General features: G+C 40.4%; 2 protein-coding genes across 3 annotated transcripts in view; one reads left to right on the top strand and one right to left on the bottom strand.

Annotated features, from left to right (window-relative positions):
* The first annotated feature begins 253 nt into the window (after positions 1 to 253).
* On the top strand, positions 254 to 20,681 carry thoc2 (THO complex 2). 2 transcript variants are annotated; one of them, XM_053442467.1, is made up of 39 exons: positions 254 to 409; positions 2,776 to 2,831; positions 3,219 to 3,310; positions 3,537 to 3,588; positions 3,717 to 3,787; positions 4,181 to 4,302; positions 4,416 to 4,549; positions 4,842 to 5,002; positions 5,162 to 5,254; positions 5,471 to 5,626; positions 5,894 to 6,066; positions 6,248 to 6,443; positions 6,584 to 6,622; positions 6,755 to 6,885; positions 7,594 to 7,695; positions 8,243 to 8,327; positions 8,859 to 8,952; positions 9,060 to 9,140; positions 9,260 to 9,356; positions 9,590 to 9,707; positions 9,836 to 10,015; positions 10,143 to 10,307; positions 10,508 to 10,783; positions 10,967 to 11,108; positions 11,380 to 11,537; positions 11,953 to 12,081; positions 12,190 to 12,321; positions 12,421 to 12,605; positions 13,009 to 13,184; positions 13,508 to 13,610; positions 13,722 to 14,107; positions 14,294 to 14,352; positions 15,807 to 15,842; positions 17,670 to 17,801; positions 17,968 to 18,034; positions 18,123 to 18,265; positions 18,494 to 18,570; positions 19,712 to 19,758; positions 19,850 to 20,681. In XM_053442467.1, exons 1-38 carry the CDS (start codon positions 345 to 347, stop codon positions 19,737 to 19,739), a joined length of 4,692 nt encoding a protein of 1,563 aa, XP_053298442.1. In that variant the 5' UTR covers positions 254 to 344; the 3' UTR covers positions 19,740 to 19,758; positions 19,850 to 20,681. The 2 variants fall into 2 exon arrangements, with proteins under 2 accessions (XP_053298442.1, XP_053298441.1); XM_053442466.1 differs by having other exon boundaries at positions 19,847 to 20,681.
* An 807-nt stretch (positions 20,682 to 21,488) lies between these two features.
* gria3a (glutamate receptor, ionotropic, AMPA 3a) overlaps positions 21,489 to 24,818 on the bottom strand; it is a 71,787-nt gene continuing 68,457 nt past the window's right edge. The window contains exons 15-16 of the mRNA XM_053442465.1: positions 23,855 to 24,103; positions 21,489 to 22,985 (exon numbers count right to left, since the gene is read on the bottom strand). Coding sequence (XP_053298440.1) covers positions 23,858 to 24,103 — 246 coding nt within the window. The 3' untranslated portion in view covers positions 21,489 to 22,985; positions 23,855 to 23,857. The remainder of the gene's footprint in view (positions 22,986 to 23,854; positions 24,104 to 24,818) is intronic.

Raw genomic sequence — 24,818 nt, 5'->3', positions numbered from 1 at the left:
TCCAGACAACACAGAAGTGCAGTGAGGATTTTAGAAACCATGGCTGTTCTATTGAATTGTTGAATTCAGGAAGCTCTCCTGAAGTAGAAAATAAAGCCTTGTGTTGTTGAATAGTAGCTTAATGCATTTAAACTCTCAAAGTTGTGAGGCACACTTGTCATCCCCTCTTCAAAGAAGTGGATACCCAACAGCACCTCTCAGAACACTGAGTTCTCTGCTAACAAAGCCTTCAGACTTGCACTTTCCCACCATGCAGCGCTCAGCTAGCAGTTAGCAGCGGATAGCTACCACATTTGACCCTGTGCGCCTTGATGAGCTAGACATCCGGGCTGTGTGTATGGAAGATGGCGACACTTATCCTCCCTGGTGAATGGTTCAAAAACTGGGAAAAAACTGGGAAACACGAGTTGTGAGTACACATGTGTTTCAACCCCGTGTCGGGAGACTACAGGGATGTGACGGTTGCTGCGTTTCGGTTTATAAAAATTGCGTAGCAGGCAGAGAAGCTGGAGGCCAGTCTGTCAAGTGTGTGCCCCGGCTAACGTTAGCAAGATAACAAAAACAGCTCAAGAGGCTTTGCTACCCCTCGCTGACGATGCTGTTTAATACGAACCAAGAGGAGCACACAGTTAGAATTTAATAGTGAATACATTTGATTGACGCCGCTCTATTAAATGGAACGCTCGTAAATTTTTTACCGGCTAACGTTAGCTGCGTGCTAGCAATCTGGCTAGCTTGCGCTCTACTTGGACCCTTCGTTAAATTGTAAACACGATGGCTAGCAAAGCTAAGCTAGGTAGCATTGTTGTAGCTACACCCTTGTGCTCCACTATTTAAACAATAACTTGTAAAGAATGTGCTAAAGTTCAAGCACGTATCCAAAGCTATCTATTAGCAGATAACCAAGGCGTAGATAAAGAAGAAACCATTTATCCAGCTTTTTGTTATGCTAACAGTGGCGATGATCAAGTGGAGGGAAACGATTAATCTGTACATAATGTTATAGAAAGTTAGCTGTAAAGCTAGCTTCGTGGTTTATGTGTTTTTGGGTGCCTTGGTAAACGTTACATTATATTTGCGTGGATGCATTAAAAGACAATTGATACTTAAAATGATTTAGTTGGATAAATGTCTTCTCTTAATAATTCAGGTATTGCTGTTGATGAAATGTGTATAACGTCCAGCTAACGCTATTCGTTGTTAGCTAACGTTAACTTGCGCTGGGTATTTCTGTTATCCATCTTTTACAGCTTTATTGCGATACGTGAATCTGCGCCATATCCGCCATCAACTATCATATCACAGCGTCAGATCCTCTAAACGTGACAGCTGCACTGAAGCTTATTTTAACATCTGCAAATCAAGGTTGAGGACATGCTGGCGCTGCTAGCTTTAGCAATGTTAAAAGGCAAATCGTCGCTCTAATACGACAGTGATTCATTTTCTAGCGCGCCATCATCACGTATAGTCGGAGACACAATGGACTCATCCACAGTCCGAGATGCTGTTAGTGGTCGTGGGCCTCGTATGTTTAAGAAAGGCCTTAAGTGAGATGTACTAAGTCAAACTACTTAGACCATAGTCCTGCACGTTATGCTTTTCACTGTAGCTGACTGCACCTTTACAGAAAAATGCTTAAATTGGTGGAACTTGTTAATATGGCTCCTAATAAATACGCTGATATGTATTTAAATGCAGTATTCGTCATGTTTCTGACTCTGGGACAGATCTCATATGTGCACTGAGTGTAAACCACCTCCTATATTTATCTCAATCTCTGTGCAGAACAGAAGCAAAGCTGTAATGTCCAGTCAATCCAGAATCCACATGAAGTGTTAAAGGATGATAGTGTGTCACTGGTAAATCTTCCAGCATGATGGTGTACGTTAAAGGATGTTTTTCAGTCAGCCCTGCAGACTTTCTAGAACCTCAGGGATGCAATGGCATCTCTGCGGTAAGCTAATCAAATGCATCACATTATTGTTAGGTAGCCACTATATTACAGGTCAAATACTCTACACTACATTTTCATGGATGATTGGATCTGTCCATGCCTGGCGTCCATACATCATGCTTGTGAAGCAGTGGGATTAATCACAGTCAGAGATGTGAAGGTGATTTTAGTGCTGTATCGTTTTTTAAACTAGTGAAACTGGCCAGTCAACATCATGTCAATGTCGACCTTGTTTATTTTGTCCTTGGGCTCCTGACAAGCATTCAGTTTGGCACTATTGAGCAACTCTGAAGGACCATCGCATGTGTAGTAACTCGCAAAGTGTGCCTTGCACCATTAACGCTAAATGGCCCTTATCACAACCATTAGGCTGATTGAGGATATTTAATTTAATTTGTGTCATTGTAATTTAATGTGTTGAGGTGTGCTGAATTCAAAGTTTTAAGAGATGATGAGGTGACACAGTTTCTGAACCTTCCTCCTTTTCTCTTTCTCAATACTACCTCTCCAAAACCAGTTGTGCTGAGGACACATCCATATGGAAAACATTTCCATATACTTTTGGAATATGTTTCCAAATGTCTAATTTTGTTTGGGATATTCTAAATAAGGATGGTGTTGGCATGCGTATGATCAAGACTTCATGAGAATCTTAGGGTGCAGTTTATTGCAACTTATAAAGCCACTGTGTTTACATCGTTTTTAGGGGACTGAATAAATGAAAAAAGGTGTATTTTATATGTAAAACAGAGGCAGTTATAGAGATGATTGCTTTTATGTAGGTGTAGGTTAACTGATCAGGAATGTCCTTTGTTTTATAGTGTACAACTCTGCAAAGAACTTACAGAGAAAACAGATCATGGAGGTGAGGTTAGAGGTAAGTGAAATGATCTAATTTCTACTATACATTCATCTTTTTGGTTGTCTGTTGATGTGTGTAAGCTTAGACAAATGCAGTTTTCATGAGCTTTGTGTACATTTTTATCCCTAGCACACTATCCATTTAACTGAATAATTTGTAATTCATCCACAATATATTGTTTTTTTGTGACGGATGGAAATTATTACAAATAAAAATGTGCGAATGTAAAGACAAGTGGAGAAATATGGCTGCTCACTCTGAACTATCCATTTAATTGTAAGGCTTTAACTGTTTTTCCTAAAAAGAATTGTGAAAATGGTAAGGTACTATTCTGTCACGCTTTTCTTGTTATTTCAGTTTTAGTTAAACTTTTTGTTTTGTCTTGTCTGTTTACCCGTGCAGACATACAGGCCGCCTTATATGAACTCTGCTGGCAAGTTGTACAGGGGAACCTTAAGTTGGATCTCGTCACCAGCGTCCTTGGGGACATGATGGTAAATTAGCTTTTCACAAATGTTTACTTGATAGCTACACTTAAAGAAGTATCTGTTACTGTATATTATAAATACACACAGCCATGGTTTTGCTCTAGTTTTAGACATTTTATTCCCCATGTTCATTCTATTATTACAAGAGTTTGCACAGAAAATTCACTACCATATTTCTGGCACTTAATAGTTTGAGTATTGTCTTATGTTATGCTCCTGTTTTTTCTTTCAGGAACTCCGCGATGACATGCCATCAATTTTAGCAGATGTGTTCAGTATACTAGGTAAATCTTGTTTTTTGATTATATATCTCATTAAAAGTCATTTAAAGATGTGTGCTATGTAATAGTTTTATTGATTTTTAGTAGACCTTCTATACTTAAAGACTAACTTTTAATTGTATTTTATACAGATTTAGAAACAGGAGCACTGGAAGAAAAAATCAAGCGTGATCATTACACACAACTGGTTGGAGCATGTTTGGTAAGAATAATTTTTTTCTCTTTAACCAAAAATTATGATTTTTGAATGATTTTCGAGCTAAAAGTTAATTAAAAAGTTCAAGAAATTGCCACAATATGAGATCCTTAAATCATTTTTTATTTGTAATGTCACTTCTGACAAGGATGTTATGTTTACTCCCACTTCTCTTTGTTTCCTATTAAATAGAGTCCAGGTTTAACAACAACAGTTATCCTTTTAATTGCCACATTTCCAAATTAGAAATATACTAATTTCCATTGTCCTTGTGATACATGTATATGAATTTCAAGTACCCCCTCCTATTGATGTCATAGATATATTATTGATTGTGATAAATGGGTCTGTAACAAACAACTCAAACAAAATAATTGACTCGTAAATTCTCTCTTTCAGTTTTTCGTTCCAGAGCCTATCTTGAAAGAGAGACTGGATCCAGAAACCCTTGAATCTCTTGGACTTATAAAACAAGCCCTTCAGTTCAATCAGAAGATTGTAAAAATCAAAACTAAACTATTGTAAGTAGAGCGCACAGTTAAAGAGATGTAGACAACTATAAATATGCTGGGAACACTCATTATGCTTCATAATACGTATTAAATATTTGATAAACCTTTTACTTCCTTCTCAGTTACAAGCAACAGAAGTTCAATTTGCTAAGGGAGGAGAATGAGGGCTATGCCAAACTAATCACTGAGCTTGGCCAAGACCTTTCCGGCAACATCACAAGCCATCTTGTTCTGGAGAGCATCAAGTCCCTCATAGGTACCAAACAAATCTTTTTTCAGGTTCACTGCCTTGAACATTTTGTTATTGTGTCTTTGGCTTCGGTCTTGTGGTGTGTTTTAGGGGATTGATGATGATGGAGTTATTACTACCTTAATTTCACTGCAACTTGTGCCAGAACCAGCATTAAATTGACTGGGTCACCTTTCATTGCAGTGCTGCTGTTGTTAATTATACAATGCCTAGCCCCTGTATATTACAGAAAGTCTGTCATATACCTGCTTATTTCCACTTCGGTTGCCTAACCCTCTTCTTTTTCTTCTGCCGTCAGGATGTTTCAACTTGGATCCTAATCGTGTATTGGACATAATCCTTGAGGTGTACGAGAGTCGATCTGACCAAGATGAGTTCTTCTTGTCTCTCATCAAGTCCTACATGTGTGAGCCGCTCACCCTTTGCCACATCCTGGGATTTAAGTTCAAATTCTACCAGGTGAGAACATTGATATTGGGTAATTAAACCAAGAGTGGGTCTAGCAGTATAAACCAATCCAGAAACTAAATATATTTTTATGCTTGAGCCTACTTTGTCCCTTATATTTGATTTTCTTTTGACTAACTGTATTTATTCATTCCTTTGGTCTCTCCTCAGGAGCCCAATGAGGAAACCCCCACGTCACTTTACCACATCGCTGCTGCTCTGCTTCACCACAACCTGATAGAGCTGGAAGATATTTATGTACATGTAAGTAAACATAGTTAAGTCAAGATATACAAATTATGGTATATAAATTCTGCAGACCTGAAGCTAGGGACTCTAATCATACCATGATGAATATGTTTACTGAATTATACTACCAAACCGTTGGGTCACAGTGTTTTTATCATAAACGTGAAATTTCTTGGAGAACAATTTGTTCCCAGATTGAATTCTTGGATTTTGTTGCCTCTGTCTTTCCAGCTTATGCCACAAGATGCCAGCATCATAGAGGAACACAAACGGGATATCACAGAGGCCAAGCAGGTTGCTCGCAAGCTGGTCATGGTTGTGTTGCCCTCAGAGAAGAATGAAGACAAAGAAAAGGAGAAAGAGAAAGATGAGGAGAAGAACGAGAAGGTATGGAAGTAGAGTTAGCTTCACATTGTCAGAGATGCCCGTTCATTATTTACTTCGGATAACTGCAGTATGTTTTCAGCCTTCCACAGACGATAATGAGATATTAATAGGAACGGTTTTAAAAATGTATCACATTAGAGTTTGACAACAGATATGCTCAGTATTTGTTGACGGCTGTGCTCTATCTGCCTTTTATCAAATGTCACTAAACTATGATATATAAAATATTTAAACACACTTGGTTCTACCTTTTTTCTGTGCCCACAGCCACCCGATAACCAGAAGCTTGGTCTATTGGAAGCGCTGCTAAGAATTGGAGACTGGCAACACGCCCAGAGTATTATGGACCAGATGCCTTCCTTCTATGCTTCGTCTCACAAGGCCATTGCACTGGCTCTCTGCCAGCTTGTGCACCTGACTGTGGAACCTCTTTATAAAAGGTGCAGATTTTTTTCCACTTGATTGTTTCAGTTACTGCCCATCATGTGTGGTCTGACCAGAAAAAGCATGCATAACTTCAATTAAACATTTGACCTGCTGATACTAACATGTCAAGTTAAAAATAAAGAAATAATACTGGTACAAAACAAAGGCTCTGACATATTGGTCTGTTCGTTACAGGGCTGGCATCCCAAAAGGTTCAAAGGCACGTGCAGTGCATCCACTGAGGAACAAGCGCGCACCACGGCCTGCAGAGGTTTTTGAGGACCTACGCAGGGACACGTTCAGCATGCTCTGCTACCTCGGCCCTCACCTCTCCCACGACCCCATCCTCTTCGCCAAGATAGTGCGTCTGGGCAAGGGCTTCATGAAAGAGGTACCAAACTGTAACCATTACATGAACCCACAGTGTTTCCCCTGGGATTGCTTTACCCACAGAAGTAGGGGAAACGCTGTCCCATCTGCAAAACAGCCTAAATCTGATATGATACTAATTTCTTGTCCTTTGCTTCCCAGTACCAAAGTGACAGCAAGACTGAAGTCAAAGACAAAATGGTAAATATAAAAACTGAATTTTACGATGCTGCTGTTGGTTAATATTTCAATGACTATACATTTTGCTCTTTTGCTTTAATAGATTTTTCAGTTTATCTCTAACTTACTCATGTTATATTTTGCATTTTGCAGGACACACTACTCAGTTGTTTCCTGAGCATTGCAGACCAGGTGCTACTCCCTTCGCTCTCCCTCATGGAGTGTAATGCTTGCATGTCTGAGGAACTGTGGGGCCTCTTCAAATTGTTTCCCTACCGGCACAGGTGAGCTACTCTCGCACTCACTTCATGCAGCATTCTGTAATTTAATAATTTAATAGTAAACCCTTCGGCAGGGTGCCAGGATGGTGTTAACTTCTGAGCATGAAAATAGTAGAACACGCAATCAGATTCGGTCAAAACATCCTTCTCAGTTCAAAGTGATTTTCCTTTGTTATTTTTTCAAACCTTTATTTCTCCAGAGCAACATAAGGATTTTATTTTTAGAGCCTTGTTTGAATATTTTGGAACGTTGTTGACATTGCAGCGACACCCCATCTTCCCAATGGATTTATTTTACCTTTAGTTGTTTGTCATTTTGTTGCAGCTAACAATGCAGTTTCCTTAGTTGCTGAAAATATTAGCACTTATTTTTAAGTAATCTCATAGCTTGACATTTCCCCCCCAAAAACTAATCTAGTCGGAAGTTCCTTAAAAAACAGTTACAAGGAGACATTTAACAGCAAAATAATTAAGGTCACGTAGGTAAAAAATGTACACTAGGTTTTTAGTGACTCCTGCTTTAAACTGTATTTATGTGTGAAGTCCAGTTAAATAATATGGTTCACATTCATAAGAATATTAGAAATATATTGAATTTAGAAAATAAAAAGTGACGTATCAAGCAGAGAATTAACCTTCTGTTATCTGGCAGCCAGTATCCCATACTTAAACATGTGTTTAATGTTGGTTTCTCTATTTATATTCCCTCAGGTATCGGTTATATGGACAATGGAAGAATGAGACGTATACCAGTCATCCTCTCTTGGTTAAAGTCAAAGCGCAGACTGTGGAAAGGGCCAAATACATCATGAAGTAGGTCACTTTACAAAACAAGTGTATTGTTACTGTGCAATCACTCGTCTATCTTCACCTGTGGTTGAAAAATAATGCATCTCAAACAGTATTTGTGTCCTTGAATAGTCCCTGTTATACATGTTACAGAGAGTGGAAAGTTTCTAATCTTGGACAATAAAACAGCCTTGACACACCACATTATCATGAAGCATTCATTGCTATCAGGGTATTATGGTAATTTTTCTTATCTTACTTCAGCTTTTTTACCGAAGCATTTATTCATTTGCTATTTCACCATTCTCAATACATTTCAGTCACAAATTCCCAAAAATGAGTAACATTTTTGATTTATTACAATTTTTTTTTTAATTATGTTGCACATTTTGTATTTGGAAATGTAATAATCATCACTGAGCGGAATGGACTAGTTTCAGTTGTAAAAGCATGCAGAGACGTGCGCTGTGATGCCTGCAGAGGTGACAGTCTTTGCTTACAGCACTGTTTGCAACGTCTTGTGTTTTAATCAGCCGCTTCCTGTCTTGTGCTTTTTCCCCCCCCTCCACAGGCGGTTGACCAAAGAGAATGTGAAACAGTCTGGAAGGCAGATAGGCAAGCTGAGCCATAGCAATCCCACTATCCTGTTTGATTATGTACGTCTATTTTGTTGCTGTTAAATATATTTAACTTATTTTGAATTATGTCAACAAATTACAAAAAACAGTTGATTCTAGATTTCTACAGTAAAAAAATATTTCCCCCGTCGCAAACGCTTGCATCTCGTGCTCTGCTAACAAATAATGCATTTATGAATCTAAGTAAAAGCTATTTGGTAAAAGCTGAGTAAAGATGAGACTGTGTTCCTGCTACACTTACAAAACCAATACATTTGTATAAACAAAATTAAAGACTTGTTAAACATGCAGTAGTGGGAGGATGTGTTATGAAGCCTCGTCTGCATTTTTACACATCTCTGCCTCATACTTCTCCAAAATTTTTAAACATGAGTTCCTCATATAACATTCCATACTTTACATAAGGTCACACATATACTAGAAAGATATTCTCAGCATATTTGTTAGGTCACATTGTGGAGATATGGAGGTGACATCAGGTTCAGGTATAATCTGCTGTAAATCCTCTGTAGATGATAACGATACATCCCCTCTTCTGTTGTTTCGCAGATGCTGTCTCAGATCCAGTGGTACGACAACCTTATTGTTCCAGTGGTGGACTCACTGAAATACCTCACATCCCTCAACTATGATGTCTTGGCCTGTATCCTACACTGCCCAGTCTTTGTGTGTGTGTATGTGTAATGGAGGCAATGGGTTTCACGCGAAGTGCTGCTTTTTTTCTGTCATTCTACTTAACTCTGTCTTCAGATTGCATAATCGAAGCTCTTGCCAATCCCGAGAAGGAGAAGATGAAGCATGACGACACTACCATCTCCTCATGGCTTCAGAGTATGTCTTCACACCTCGCTGGCCTTATACTGTACCGCAGTCACATCAGAAAAAGAGGGACTTTTGTTGATTTGTCTCCACGAGTATCAAAATATTATTCTTTCCTCTTTTTATCCAAGGTCTGGCAAGTCTTTGTGGAGCTGTGTTCAGAAAATACCCAATTGAGTTGGCTGGCCTCCTTCAGTATGTCACCAATCAGCTGAAAGCAGGAAAAAGGTACATGACCCCAAATTATGATAGGGAAACAACAAGGGATGACTGGTTTGCAGGATGTGCTGAGTTCAAGCTCTGCTGGAGTTTTAGTCTTTATCACTGGTTAACCTTTGCCTCAATTACATTACAGCCTCCCCCTAAGTAAAAGCAGTAGGCTTTTCCCCTGTGAAATTGTACTCCATGCATTACTACAATGTATTTTGACAAGCAGAAACTTGTCCCTTCTCCCCCTGTAGTTTTGACCTGCTCATCCTGAAAGAGGTGGTCCAGAAAATGGCTGGCATTGAGATTACAGATGAGATGACCTCAGAGCAGCTAGAGGCCATGACCGGAGGGGAACAACTCAAAGCAGAGGTACAAAGATTCAAGTACAGTTGTTATTCCCTAATGCAGACCTGCGAGCGCGATCTTCATGATAACCTGTACCGGTGATGTATTCAACCTCACCTCCCTGTCATTGTGGATGTGATTTTTGTCAACAGGGTGGCTACTTCGGCCAGATCAGGAACACAAAGAAGTCATCACAGCGTCTGAAGGATGCGCTACTGGATCATGAACTGGCTCTACCACTGTGTCTGTTAATGGCCCAGCAGCGGAATGGTGTGGTTTTCTTAGAAGGTGGAGAAAAACACCTTAAACTTGTTGGCCATCTCTATGACCAGGTATATACCTTCTCTTATTGTATGAATTTAACCAGTTTTTTGTTTTTAGCAGTTAAGTCAAATAAATCTAAAACATAATTATTTCAGTCTATTTTTGCTGTTCAGTAAATTAATTCTCATCCTGCAGTGTCATGACACATTGCTGCAGTTTGGTGGCTTTCTGGCCTCCAACCTCAGCACAGAGGATTACATCAAGCGCGTTCCCTCGATTGACATCCTCTGTAACCAGTTCCACACTCCGCATGATGCTGCCTTCTTCTTGTCTCGGCCAATGTACGCCCATCAGATTTTGGTGAGTCGACTGCTCATTCAGATTGTTTATGCATCACGTCACATTCCTGTTATTGAGGGAGATTCTAGACTTTCTTATTAACACAATAACCAGGTGTAGATTTTTGTAAGATTATTAATTGAAAGTTTGATCTATTTAAGACTGACCTCTGTTGTTTCACTAAGAAAACATTTATTTAACTAAATCCCTTCTACTCACAGTCAAAGTATGACGAGCTGAAGAAAGGGGAGAAAGGCAACCGGCAGCAGCAGAAGGTTCACAAATACGTGGCAGCCTGTGAACAGGTGATGACACCAGTGCACGAGGCTGTGGTGTCGCTTCATCCTTCCAGGGTGTGGGATGACCTCCGCCCTCAGTTTTATGCCACCTTCTGGTCCCTCACCATGTATGATCTGGCTGTGCCTCATGCCGCATATGAACGTGAGGTCAACAAGCTCAAGGTCCAGATTAAAGCCATTGAAGAGAATCCTGAGATTGTGAGTAGCTGTTCCACAAATGTCAACATATAATCCCCAATTTACATTCTACTCGAAACCAACTCGTAATTCAAGGATTGGTGTTGTAGCAGTGATTTAAAACGCACAATAATCACTATCAGTGCTGCATAGGTCTCTGTATATATGTGGTTTGAATATTGCTGTGGTTTCCTTCTGACATAGCCCATGAATAAGAAAAAGAAGGAGAAGGAACGCTGCACTGCCCTGCAGGAGAAACTGCAGGAGGAGGAGAAGAAGCAGCTGGAACACGTCCAAAGGGTTTTACACCGTCTCAAACTGGAGAAAGACAACTGGTTGTTTGCCAGTGAGTTTTCTAATGTTAATTCCTGTTACATTAATGATGCATCTTAGACTGCATGTGTTCATTCTTTCACCTTTTTCAGTTGATGTTTAATGTTCATGGTAGTATTCAGTCAATTTTAGATGCAGTTTTAACACAAGACTAGTAATGTAGTTTAGGGGGACATCCAGTTAAAGCTGATCAAGACTTGACTATGGTCACAGCATTAATATTGGAGGTAATCTAATGTTTATTGGTCTCTCTTACTAACACAACTTAAAATGCTTCCTGACAGAATCCACAAAGAATGAGACCATTACAAAGTTCCTGCAGCTCTGTCTGTTCCCGCGCTGCATCTTCTCTTCCATCGACGCTGTGTACTGCGCCCGCTTTGTCGAGCTCGTCCACCAGCAGAAAACGCCCAACTTCTGCACCCTTCTCTGCTATGACAGGGTAAGACACTCAGAAACAACATACTGAACACACTCTGGTCTTAATGCACTTATGATGATGGCTTTTAATATCTTAACTGCAGTCTTCTTATAGCTATAAAGTGTTTTATGAGAAGAGGAATAAACATGTATAATGTGATTAAGGAGGGGGATAATATGGCTTAAATTTTCATCAAATCAGCAGAAATAGTAGCAACATTAGTATAACACTAAAGAAGAAATTCAAGAGGTTCAACACCCACTCGGGTGCCCCGACAATTTAAAGCTTGAAAGGAACATTTCACAACTGCTGTTTTTTTAAGGCCACTGTTAAATCTCAATGTGAGAGACCAGGATTAAGTGCAGCTCTCGGATACTGGCAACAATCACACAGACTTGGTCGCTTTTTCTAACCACTACATTGTGTCACTCTGCAGGTTTTCTCTGCCATTATTTACACTGTGGCCAGCTGTACGGAGAACGAGTCTCACCGCTACGGCCGCTTCCTCTGCTGCATGCTGGAGACAGTGACCCGTTGGCACAGCGATCGTGCAATCTATGAGAAGGTATCCACTTCAACCGGCTCTACACATGCAAAATATGTTAATATGTTGGGTTTACAGATGTATGATGTAAAGTGGTTATTAATGTCTCCTCTCATTGTGTGGTCATAGGATTGCGTGAATTTCCCTGGCTTCCTGACCATCTTCAGAGCCACCGGCTTTGATGGAGGGAACAAAGCAGATCAGCTTGATTATGAGAACTTCAGGCATGTGGTGCACAAATGGCACTACATGCTGACTAAAGTGAGCTGCATTTCCTTTAATATTGCTTTTCTGTTTAGTAAAGCCAAGTGGAAGTTGTGCATGTATCTATAATCACTAACTCTGTTTCTGTTACTTAAGGCTTCAGTTCACTGCCTGGAGACGGGAGATTACACCCACATCCGTAACATTCTCATCGTGCTCACCAAGATCCTGCCCTGCTATCCCAAAGTCCTGAACCTGGGCCAAGCGCTCGAGTGCCGTGTCCAGAAGATCTGCCTTGAGGAGAAGGACAAGAGGCCAGACCTCTATGCCTTAGCAATGGGGTAACACAGCATTGTGTGCTGTTCAGCTCTCCGTGGAGCATACAGTGGATTTATATTTGTGAAATGTCATAAAAACAGGGAAAGCAGGGAGATTAAAACACAGGTGTGCTTCCTTTGAGTTTCTAGATATATTTGAGGGTTTATTGATTTAGTCGTTCAGTACACAATGTTTTTCAGCTCTAGTGTGCATATAGGGGACTTTTACATCTGAACTTAAGCATGGACACTTGTATCTGTTGATCAGTTTTCACTTGTGTTACTTTATAGCTGCTTATACTTGGTTTGTTTTGGCAGGGAAATTCCATGTTTTAGCTCTCAAATACCTATTGTTTTTTTATACCGTGTGACAAACTTTGGAGGTTTTTGTGTCGGCCTTGTGCAAACCCCTTTATGGTTCTTACAGTTATTCAGGTCGGTTGAAAGGCCAGAAGGTGCACATGGTCCCTGAGAATGAGTTTCATCATAAGGAGCAGCCAGCGCGCAGTGCCACCCTTGGCAGTCAGCAGAACGGCCCCGGCAGCACAGGCAAGCCCACCACCAGCACAAACAAGACAGACGAGGGGGCATCAGAGGATGGTGGTGAGTGATGAAACATGACTGATTCAAATACTGTGCTTCTTAATTTTTTCACAAATTCTTTGCGTTCGCAATTAAACATGCAGTGAAATCAGGCTGCCATTTGATGTGTAATATTGTGCCTGAGTAAGTTTAGATCTGGTTTTAAGATTGCACTGGTTGGAAGTCATAAAAGATCAACATGTATGCATCAGCATGTACAGTTGTTGTTGTTGTTGTTGTTAGCATTTGCTTTAATTTTAACATTGCTCCAAGCTCAAACATGCACATCAATACTATTCATAAATCCTGTGCTCATACAGTTCTTTTTTTTTTTTTAAATGCAGAACGCGGAAAGGATAAATCCAGTGCGACAACAAAGCCAGTGAACAAAGCCAACAGTGCAGCGGCCAAAGTGACCACCAGCAATGGGAACGGTACCCTCATTAGGTAGGTTCTTCAAGAGCTGCTATCACACTAATATGCTAAGTCAAAGCTATTATTAACAGTAGAATCTTGAATGCAGCAATTTTTTAACTGAAAATGTCCATCCTTTTGCAGCACCAAAGCCGTAAAAGAGCGGGATGACAAAGAGAAGAGCGTGAAAGAGAAAAAAGAGAAAAAGGAGAAGACACCGGGCAGCACTCCTGAGACAAAGGCCGAGAACCGACGGGAGAAGCAGAGAGACGAGAGAGCGGGAAAGGAGGAGCGGCCGGCACGTGAGGGTAAGGAGAAGACCCCCAAGGCTGACAGGGAGAAAGTGAAGGTCGAGGAGAAGAGCAGCAAAGATGACAAGGCCAAAGCCGGCAACGGGGAGCCCGTTGAGCCGTCCAGGGAGCGCGACACCATCAAGGAGTCCAAGAGCAAGGAGAAAGGAGACCGAAGCGCAGTGGCGGGGTCCCTCAAGTCACCAGTTCTCAGATCAGAATCGGCCGAGTCTGAGAGGGGTAAGCATCATCTCTGGTTGTCATTGTTCTATTTAGGTTATTGATGTGGTTATTTTAACCCATCTCAATCAATACTCCATGTCAAGAAAATGGTTACAGGAAGTTGTGCTCTTTCCAATATAATTATTTTCCAGTGTAAAAAAGGTAGAAAGTGGCTGATCAAATTCACTCTTATTGTTTTCACAGAACACAAAAGACGAAAGCTCGACACTCACTCTTCTCCATCCCACTCCTCGTCTGTTAAGGTTAGTATGGCTTGAGGAAGGCTGTGCCCGTTTCTTCTCTATCTGCCGGAGTGTTCCCTGCCGTTGCACATTCCAGCAGCCCTGAAGATCACCAAGGAGAGTTGTCGTACATGCAGGCGTGGCACCTGGAAATCCTGGCCAAATCCAAGGGATTTGGAAATTATTCCATGGACAATAGCATAATATTTTGCAGAATTGGGAGAAAACCCCTCAAAGACTTAGCCAAAAGAATATTGTAAATATTGAATATTTTTATATTGAAATAGTTATCTATTTTCGTATTTATGAAAGCAGTCGGTGTGCCTTGGAAAGAAATTTTTTAAGCACCTCTATATTCCTTGTGGATTTTTTGCTTTTTTGAGTTAAATGGCTTACCCAATCCAGAGTTTTCGCCTGTTCCAATGGCTAAGTTTTTTTTTTTTATAACATCGAAAGAAGCGTTCTACCACATCAAATGGCGCCCAAGAATTTCCCCTGTTTTTGCGACCTGAGAGGAAAACCTGGTTGAAGTGATGTTATATCGATTGGCCCTCGTCGTGCCTGGATCCAGCGCAGAGTCGAATGGCATCAAGCAGAAGTGCCTGTCTGCTCCGGCTGAGTCATCGGTCCCTCTTCTATCTACGTTTGTTAAACCAACCTGCATGCAGTCCTACGTCACAAGATGCGTATCCAGTCTGTCCTGCTGGCCTCTACAACGCGATCACCACAGCTACCGACCATCGGCATCCGTCGTACTACCTCCTGGCAAGCATTCAGTGGGAAATCAGAGCCACCAGCGACCGAAATCATCGGAGAAAATGAATGTCACAGTTTTGAATCAGCCAAAAATGCAGAAGAAAATAAGCCTGCCACTACAAAGAGAGGGAAAGAGTGGGCGAAGCCTGAATCGTCTGGAGCATTGCCCACACCACTGGAAGCTTGTGATAGGTCTTAATTTTACCCTTCGCCAGAGAAATAGGCTCCATGTGTCTTATCCATTCCACAACTGTAAGTGACAGCAACAGTTACCTATGTAGGGATGCAGTCAAGCACATAAGAACTGAGTGACTTGTCTAACACACACAGGCAGACACACATCCAGTTAATACAGAACTTGCACTTTAGATGTATTTAGATGAATACCAGTTGCACTGTAGAACTTTTATATTACTCTGCCTAAAATTGCAGACATGTCTGTAGTAATGACTTAGCAGTTATTTCATATATGCTCAGGGTATTTCTATTTCTAGAATTGACATTCCAGATGTTGAGCCTATGAACCCTCGTATGTAATAACCTTGTCAAAGCCTTAGTCCTTGAAGGTCAGAGGTCAAGGGCGAAGTATGATGTTGGTCCGGCCTGCCCCGACTCCCAGTCCCCCCCACCCCTTCTTCCAACTCTCTACTGCTGTCTGAAAAACTCCTCCCAACCCCACCCCCTCACAGCTCATCTGTCATCTCCATTCATCCCTACAGGACAATAGCAACGAACCCAAGGAGACCACATCCAAGGTTTGAACAAACTCTGCTACTCGCTCCTTTTCTCACATTGTCTGTTTTTCTTTGTTCGGGTGAAGGAATTTGAACTTCTATGTATTCTCACACTGAATTGATTCATGTCCTGTCATGATTCAAGTCCATTTGGAGGCAGCAGAATAAGCTGAAAACATCTGACACATTATAATTTGTTAAGGTAAACAGTTGCCTGTACATCCAGCAGACACTCAGCGATTCACATGGAGCCATGTTTCTGACAAACCTAAGGCTAATTTGAGTGTCTGTTTTGATTCCCCCCAGTTCATTATCTGTAAGATGCTCCAGCTAGTCCATACCTTTGTCTGCTGTTTGATGCTGTCCAGGTAGTGTACAGTTACAGTCTTCCTGTGGCTGTAAACCAGATTGATATGAGTGACGTTGTGGGATTTAAAAACAACACGTTAAAAATAGAACAAAAGGTTCCATAAACCTGAGGAGCACTGCAGCCGTTTGATTATTCTCTGGTCGTCAGTATGAACGACCCTGTTGTCACAATAAACGATAATTTTATCTTTTGTTAGTATAAATAATAAGTTGTGCAGCTTTGAGGTTTTCAATGTAAATGGTCCAATACTTGAATATATTAGCAGTCACTTGAAAACACTTATTACAGCCACATGGGACCCAAATTGAATCTGAGGAAAACCCATAAGGTGTCAAATAAACACCAAACACGCATACAGTGATTCAATGTTGTGACAAACAAAACTCTCCAGGTTTTGTTTGTCACAACATTGAATCACTGTGATGATAATTTTCGTTAAAGACACAAAAGAAAAGTCAAATAAATCTCAATCAAATTACCTTATTTCATTGGTTTATTTCTATAGTTCTTAATTTTCTCTTCAAGATAATATAAAGTAGATGCTTCATTTATAATTTTGTATCTGTCTTCCTATCATCTTTTCTTTCTGTTAATCCTTTTTGTTTCTTGTACTGTTTTGTGACTAAAATGTGAATGTAAAATGTAAATAAGCAAATGTGTTGCACTGAATGCTCTCTGGTGTGAAGACCATCAGTAACTAGATGTCATGTGCTGAGGTCCATATTTATATAAATCACTATATATCACTTATTGGCACATCAACACTTGCAGAGAGATGTTTGTAAACCCTGCAGGATGGCACTTCATGTTAAGACCCCCCCCCCCCCCTATACAATATTTTAAAGCAGTATACAAACATTTAATAAGTGGTCTATAACACTTAACTAATAAACCAACTAAAGTAGCACCTTGACACCTTAGTCATAGTTCCTCTTATGTTCAACTTGAGCCTTAGGGTGTAATTTCTGCTTGACACTAAGTGATATTATTTGCTTTCACTGGGAGCTAACATTAACCAATTGATGGAATTTAATCAAAGCAAGTAGTGGAAAGTAGTAGTTTAGAATTGTACAGTTTGTTTAGTCTGGTTTTAGAGCAGTGCTTCCTATGACTTAAATATATGTAGGTATCCACCCTGTTTTTATCAATGACTAATGTCGGATCGATCAATACTTGTTACAAGACTCTGATCAACAGTGATACTTTAACAGTTTCTACAACTTCCCTATTAGTCCCACTATTGGATGTAGATTTATGGATCCAATTATCAGGCATTGTGGTATTGTCCCGGGGATTGTGAGGAAATAGCCAAAAAATATTTCAGTTTGTTGGCCAACCTTGTTTTTGTATGTTGTGTTATTTACTTGTAACACAATAACGTAATATTAACAATGGCATCATTCCATGTATAAACACTCCTGACAACATTAAAATATTTTCGTTTGTCTTGTTCTGGTCATATATAAATGTCTTTGCAGCATCACATCAGCTACAATTCAGTAACCCGGTCCAAGAGCAGAGAGAGGGAGACGGAGAAGAAAGACTCAGAGAACGCACAGGGCCGATCCAAAGAGAAGAAGGAAGAAAAGGATCGGAAAGAAAGGAAACGAGTCAGTATTTTAAAAGACCTCTGCACGTTATCAAATGGGTTTTTGGAAAAGGTCATCATGTGAATTTATAGAAGTCTCCTATATACACAGCCTCTTTGTAGTAGTATAATGATAAAGAGAATGGTCACGATATATATTTACAAGTGGTATGTCATTTTTCTTTTAGGACAATATTGTCAATGACCACGACACGAGCCTAGAATCCAAACGTAGAAAGGACGAGAATGGAACCAGTAAGTTTGATCTCGCAAAATCGGACGTAGCCATTAACTTGGTAATGTACAATGCAGTAACTGCAGCAACAAAATCTTTCCCTCCCAGATTCCTCTAAAACCAGAAAGAGCACCAGTCCCTCGTGTGACTCGCCGCTTTCTGCTGAAAAAGAGAAGAGCAAAAGATCCAAATCTTCCAGCAAAGAGAAGGCGGACTCTGGGAAACCTGAGCGAACGTCCGGAGGCAAAAAGGTCAGCTCAGCTCGTCACTGCACCACTGCCACACTCTCCCCTGGTCTGTTGGTTGATATGAAGCGAACACTAACCTTTAGTTCATTAACTTGTAATACTCTCAATCAAAGAGCTCTGACACTTCTACTAGCATATTCATTGATTCACCAATGACTGGTACATTAATATTGTTCAATAATCCCATCTTATTTCCATTACCACTAACGTGTTTCTGTTCCCGTGCTCCAGGAGTCCAGACACGACAAGGAGAAATCTGAGAAGAAAGAGAAGAGGGACAGCAGTGGAGCAAAGGAAGAGAAAAAGCAATATCCTTAAACAAAGAGGAACACCTCAATGAAAAATCAGTTTTATCTGTATTTTTAAGTGTGAATATTTTAATATTAAAAGTTGCTGAATATTTCTACCTAGCTGTTGTTTTCTGCCACATTGAATCACTAAAGTTAGCTGGGATCACCTGCTTTGTTCGCATGTTTGGTCATCGCTGGCTGAGTGAGCTTCTTTTGAAAAGATATTCTTACGTATCATTGTTTCAAAGTGTTCAGTAACGTTCAGCTCCTCGCAGTTCTTAATAGTACTAGTCATAGTACATTATTGCACTATGACTTCAATTTTCATCTGTCGTATGTCACTAAACGCGCTCAGATGCAATAACTATTTAATTCTGGTTAAGACTCTCATAAACATTTAGCAAATAAGACTTTTTCCTCCATCTCAAACACTCTCGGAGCCCAATCGGCTATCGTGTGATGTCAAATTAGCGTCTGGGGACGATGGACAATATTTCGGGGCTACAGGTGTCTTCACTGGTTCCCTGAGCCAAGACTCCATCCTCTGTTTGCCGTACACTGTTTACAGTCTGACAAATTTGTCAATCAAAACACAAACGGTGGTACCTTTTCTAGGTGTTATAGGTCCAGCCGGCATTTTGGCTACTCTATGAACAGCGATGTGAACATGAATGTTGGTAAATGAAAAAGCAGATAGCTGATGTATTTCGGTCTGTGTGTTGCGTCTCTGTTGCTCTCCACACGGACAGCCTAACTGCTGGCAACCGAAGCCTGCTCAAACGTGAAACAGAAACCAGCAGGCTTCAGTTCCCCCAAAATGTTGTCCCTCGCCTACAGATTCTCCATATTCACAGGCAGAATCTGTTTAAAGAGATTCAAATGTATTTGTCTAATTTGGGCATTTAGCTGCTTGTTTCTGTCTTCAAAAACCATCATTTCAAAAAGGCCCTCCGGATTATTATTGATATTTTCGTTGTTTCCTGTAATGGGAAAGTTCCTGGTTGCACCTTATTGGTTAACAGAACACCCTTTTGATACGAAGTAGCACGGAAGCTGAAAGACTCGACTGTTGTATGCCCAAACCAATTTGTGTCAATAAATCAGCAGTTGTCAGCGTTTAAGTTTTTGATTAATTCACATTTTCCCTTAACAATCCCACTCATAAATCCTCTGACAAGCACAGATAATGTGCACTAATCAGTGAAGGTAAGATGCTTTCAGATTCTTGGCAAACAGCTCTTGATAGGAAGATGTATGCTCAGTGTTTGATGCACTTTCTCTCTCTGATCCGCAGCAGAACTGGAGAAGCTGTGCTTTTATCTGCTCTGCCATCTGTACCGTGTCGTTAACTCTTACTCTCATTCTCTGCCTGTGTTTTTTTTTCTTTTTCTGTGGACTCCCCTCCAGAGTGTCGCTAGCTGTAGTCACTTCAACTCCACTTGTTATTTTTCCACTTACACAGTGAATCTGCTGCAGTTTATCTTTTTCCGTTTTTGTTATTCAGTACGGGCACAATGTGCTGCTCTCTACACAATGTTATTGTTATTCTAATTGGAACCAGTTGTTACTGACTTGTCTGGGAAGGATCTGGTCATGATTCAAAAATCGTATGCGTGAACATTTGTATTTTTTTGTACGTTGTCAGGCTTTGCTTTTTGCTCGTTTAATTGGAGTCAACTTGCTTTCCATACTCACTTACCTCATATCCTTTTGAGATAATTAGATACTTATATTTATTTATCTCCACCTTTTAATCCAAGTAAGACAGTAGGCACAAGTGATAAATTCTACAAAGGACCAGTTTGTATATTATGTACAATAATAAAGAAGGTAACATGAAGTTCACATCATGTTAGTTCTTTTTTTTCTTTTTTCTTTTTGATGTCCCTTTCAGTCCTTTTGTGATTCTGTGTTATCAGGTTTTTACATAATTTATAAAAATGCCTGTTCAACCTTCAAATGTAGAGTTGTAAAGAAAAAAAAACCTGACAAAAAACGCATTCTGTACTCCAAATGCAACTGTTTAAAAATGACTTTTGGAGATTTTATCTGCTGTACTCAATGAGTGTTAGCGTTTTTTTTAAAGACAAAAACCAATAAATAATAGTTTTCCTAGTGTGTCACTTTCACATTGTCTCTTACGCTCATTTCCTCCTCCAACAACATGAAACTCATGAAACAGAGAGAAGGTCCCTCAGCGGCTGTAGAGACAGATTCTTACAGGTTGTACCTCAGATACGGTTGAATGATAGAAACTCACTGAAATACATTTAGATGAGTCAGTGACCCGGTGTCACTCATATCCAGAACGTCTTTAGTTTCTACATCAAATCCTAAACTCTTGTGTTTAAACTGTTAAGTTACATTCAGCTCCTTGTCACATGCTAAAATGATGCAGCGCTAACTGGATTTTATCTATCTGCATCTTGATCTATGAAATCACAGAAATGCTTCTGGGGAGAAAAACTTACTTCCAGTTCATTTCAAGGGATTGCAGAATCAATACCATTTTGGTCAATGACCTATATGGTTGTTTATGGAGTGGCATTTTATTGATCGAATATGTTATGATAAAGTTTATCCAGTTGAAACTTGACTAATTAACTCAAATAACTGTCTCCCCTACAGTTTGTACCAGATCAAGTTCTTTCCGTAATGTTTTCTAAAATTACTATGAAATTATGGGACCTGAAAAATTAATACACTTCAAAATCAACTTTTCCCCCTCATATCTGGAAACATTTTTGCAACTATAGAAGAAAAAAGGTTTAAATGTGTGAACTTTCGCTTAAAATTAAGTTAGTTATTACATTAGGTTCTATTTCCTCTTAATCCTTTAACAAAATAGCCTGTAGGTTCTCTTGTTCAACATTCACACTGAGTTTATGTAGATGTTCTTTCTACTTGGAAAGGAAAAAAGACGTGAGTGCACATGATGAATATAAACCTGCTTTTATTAAGGAAATGTAATAAAATCCTTTGTACATGTCCTCTCCACAGAGGTTCACTGTGTCCACACATGCAACTCTCATGGCTGAGGTACTGTTACAAATGAACTGGAGAAACTAAAAACCAAAGTGGATCTAACGTCGTCAGCGGACAATAAACCAGGGTCCGCTTCTGGAGTTTGCAATTTGGCGAAAAAACGTCTCACCAAATTCACATGCACTTTATCTGGGAAGAAAAAGGATGAGAAAGTCTGAGATACTAAATGAATGTAGGCGAACATGGTTTGTAGTGTTTTTTTTTTCTGCTTTTTTCCTCTTTCAGTTTTATAAAAAGTTCACTTATACAAACAGACAAATGTTTCATTCATAGCTCTCTCCTCAATGTACAGTTCACCAGCTCTCCTGCTGCATATGGACGCGGACCGCTCATCACAACCAAAGAAGCCGTGGTGTGTTATCGTAGACCAGTAAGATCCACAGCTGCAGACGGTGCATTTACACGAGAGCAGCTTCTAAGTGTGTACAAAGTGTAAACCATAAGCCCAGTCAAACCATTGTGAATATGCTCTTACATCAAAAGGGGGGGGGGGGGGGGGGGTCGGCCACCTATGTCTAAAGGATTTTTTCTAATTCCTCTGAATTTAAAAGTATGGCACAAGTGATTAAAAGTCGACCTCATGTCAATAAAAAACCGTCCCGCTGCAAACGTGTGGCAGTTAAAACAAATGCAGTCTCAGCAAGTTGATTCAAAACAAGCGTCTAAGTGAAAACAGAGTCGTACGTTCAGGCTTCCACAGTAACACCACCTAAGATGACCACTACTTTCATATTATTGATATTTTTCTGCATGAAAACTGGGGCGAAATGTCGTCTGGTTTATTGGTACCTATCCTTATCGATTGATGCTTGTCTTAAATATTATGACACTGAAAATAGTCTTATAGTAAAACAAGAAAATGACTTTACTTCACTAAATATAACATTTATCCAACTCAAGATTTCACCACAAAATATGTCAGCAAAGGATTCCAGTGACTCAATAAGTACTCCAGGATGTTTTGATTGCAATTCATGGCTTTTTTTTCTTCTACTTCTTCTTCTTCTTCTTCAAAATAGAAAAAATTACAACAGTTCGTCTAATTGTCATTTGAAGCAATGGTTTGCCCAACGTCCACAGATTTCTTTTTTGTTTGTTTTCAAGTGAATTCAATTTTAATTGCATTGCCATGACGCCGAAATGCTCCATAAGGCACTACAAGAGGCAACTTCCATGTTTCCAGAAGCAAAGAGTCCTGTTGCGTCATTGCCCTCTGTTAGTGTGACGGGTCTCACGACCCCAAAATGAGCACTTGTTAACTTGTAGGCTTGTGTCCAAGCTGATGAGAAGGAAGGCTGCTGCTCCCAGGATGCCAGCCGCGAGGTGTCGGGGTCACACAGAGGCTGTTTCCATCCAGATGCACCAGTGGGAATCGACACGTTTCATCTCTGCAAGGCCAAGACATGATGTGGAAAGGACAAATATGAGATGCAGGAAAGAAACCTTCAGCTGTCACCACGACTCTAAATCCCCCTCTTCCGCTGGTCAAAGAGCTCAACCACACCCACTAACGTCTGCAATGGGAATGGATGCAATGGGCATTCACTCCTGGGTCAAATGACTCTGTGCACAACATAAAGATTTGCTCAGCTCCAACTAGCTATGAGTTTTCGGTGCCTCTGTGACATTGACGCACTGTGGGAACAAACAGAGGCACACGTCTAAACTGGCAAAGGGAAAATATACTTGGTAAGTATAAGTTGGTAATTCGGGCGTAAAGGAGGAGGTACCAATCAGATATTTGACAGCACATTTTACAGGTAGAGACAGAATTCAATACTAACCTCCATCATGGAATGTATCATACACGTTATGAGAAAGACAATCATGAGTTAATCAGACATACATTGAAGACACACAGCAGATTACATCATGGGTTCACTCAACGTGACAAACAGACAATTCATGATGTACATGTTGATCATTCACTCATTCGTACCAATGACTGGAAAGAAAGATGGACGACAAGAACGCTCCCTGAAACTGAAGCCAAAACATCTTGATCGCCCCCTGGTGGCTGGCTGAGCGGTAGGTCGTAAACCCTACCTCCTCCATGTTACTGGATGAGACATGAACCAAACTAATGAGTCACGTCAAGTACATCTTTCCTGAACATGGTTCTCACATCGGGTTGATGTTCCTAATACATTTGGGGGAAGTTGTCCCAGCTGAAATCGGATGTCCTCCATCTTTACACACAGTCATTCATCAATGCATACCACATGTCAGAAACTTTCAGGTCAACAAAACGACTCACCATCTAGATTTTAACACTCTCTGTCCCGTACACGTTGTAGCCTTCACGGTACGTGGCAAAATTCTGGGTGTTTGCCGGAGGGGCTGGCTTAAAGTTCTGGGCGTTCTTTGCCAGCTTCAGTCTTTTGGTTTCTTGCCGAGACTTATAGCAGAACTCTATCAAAGCCACGGTCATAGCCAGGCCAAGCCCTCCTACCAGAATATAGAAGACTCCTGCCACGTTGCTCAGGCTTAGTGCACTTGTCTTGTCCTGGGGGAGGTAAAGACCACCATTAAGACATTTTTCAAAGCTGACTCGAGGCTGACCTCAAACAAACATCTACACCCACACTAACATAAATCCTGAATGTACATTCTGCTGCACTACGGCTACACAGGAACTCTGAGGAGCTAATTGTGTCTCCTGAGGTGTAGTTGCTAAATTGAACCAATAGGTGTGATAAAACCCTAAATGTGTCTAATTCCTCCTCATGGGTGATTCCACTCTAAAGAGCTGGTAAGGTGAATGTAGAGAGAGAGAGCTGCTATCTACGCTGCTTCATGGTCTCTTTACGAGACCACCTCTAAAGGAAGGCGGTCGTGGTCGTACAGGTCTACACATTAAACCCTCAGTCACTATCTCACTGTAGCTGCTTCAACGTCAACACACTGCATATGTACAATCAAAGTGGCAAAGCTGTGGTGGGGCGAATTGAACCATTTTGCTGCTATTAAAAGCCAAACAGTAATATTGAAATTCATTTATGTGAGTTTTACCATTTGCATCCGGGCCCTGAGGGATATTTCACAGGCCGTCAGCCACTAACATCTACACCTCTACACTAAAAAAGTTTGTTAACTGGCGGCTAAACTTATTTAAAATGGACTGAAGATGTAAGAAAGAAAGTTCCTCACTCTGACACTCCATCTATGAGACATGACTATTAAATGCCATCGCACCACTTTGTGCTCAGATGGTATTTAAA

This window comes from Pleuronectes platessa, chromosome 15, assembly GCF_947347685.1.
Source record: "Pleuronectes platessa chromosome 15, fPlePla1.1, whole genome shotgun sequence".
In the NCBI taxonomy this organism is placed as follows: domain Eukaryota; kingdom Metazoa; phylum Chordata; class Actinopteri; order Pleuronectiformes; family Pleuronectidae; genus Pleuronectes; species Pleuronectes platessa.
The sequence above is the reverse complement of the archived record's forward strand: the minus strand, read 5'-3'. Positions and strand labels throughout refer to the sequence as shown.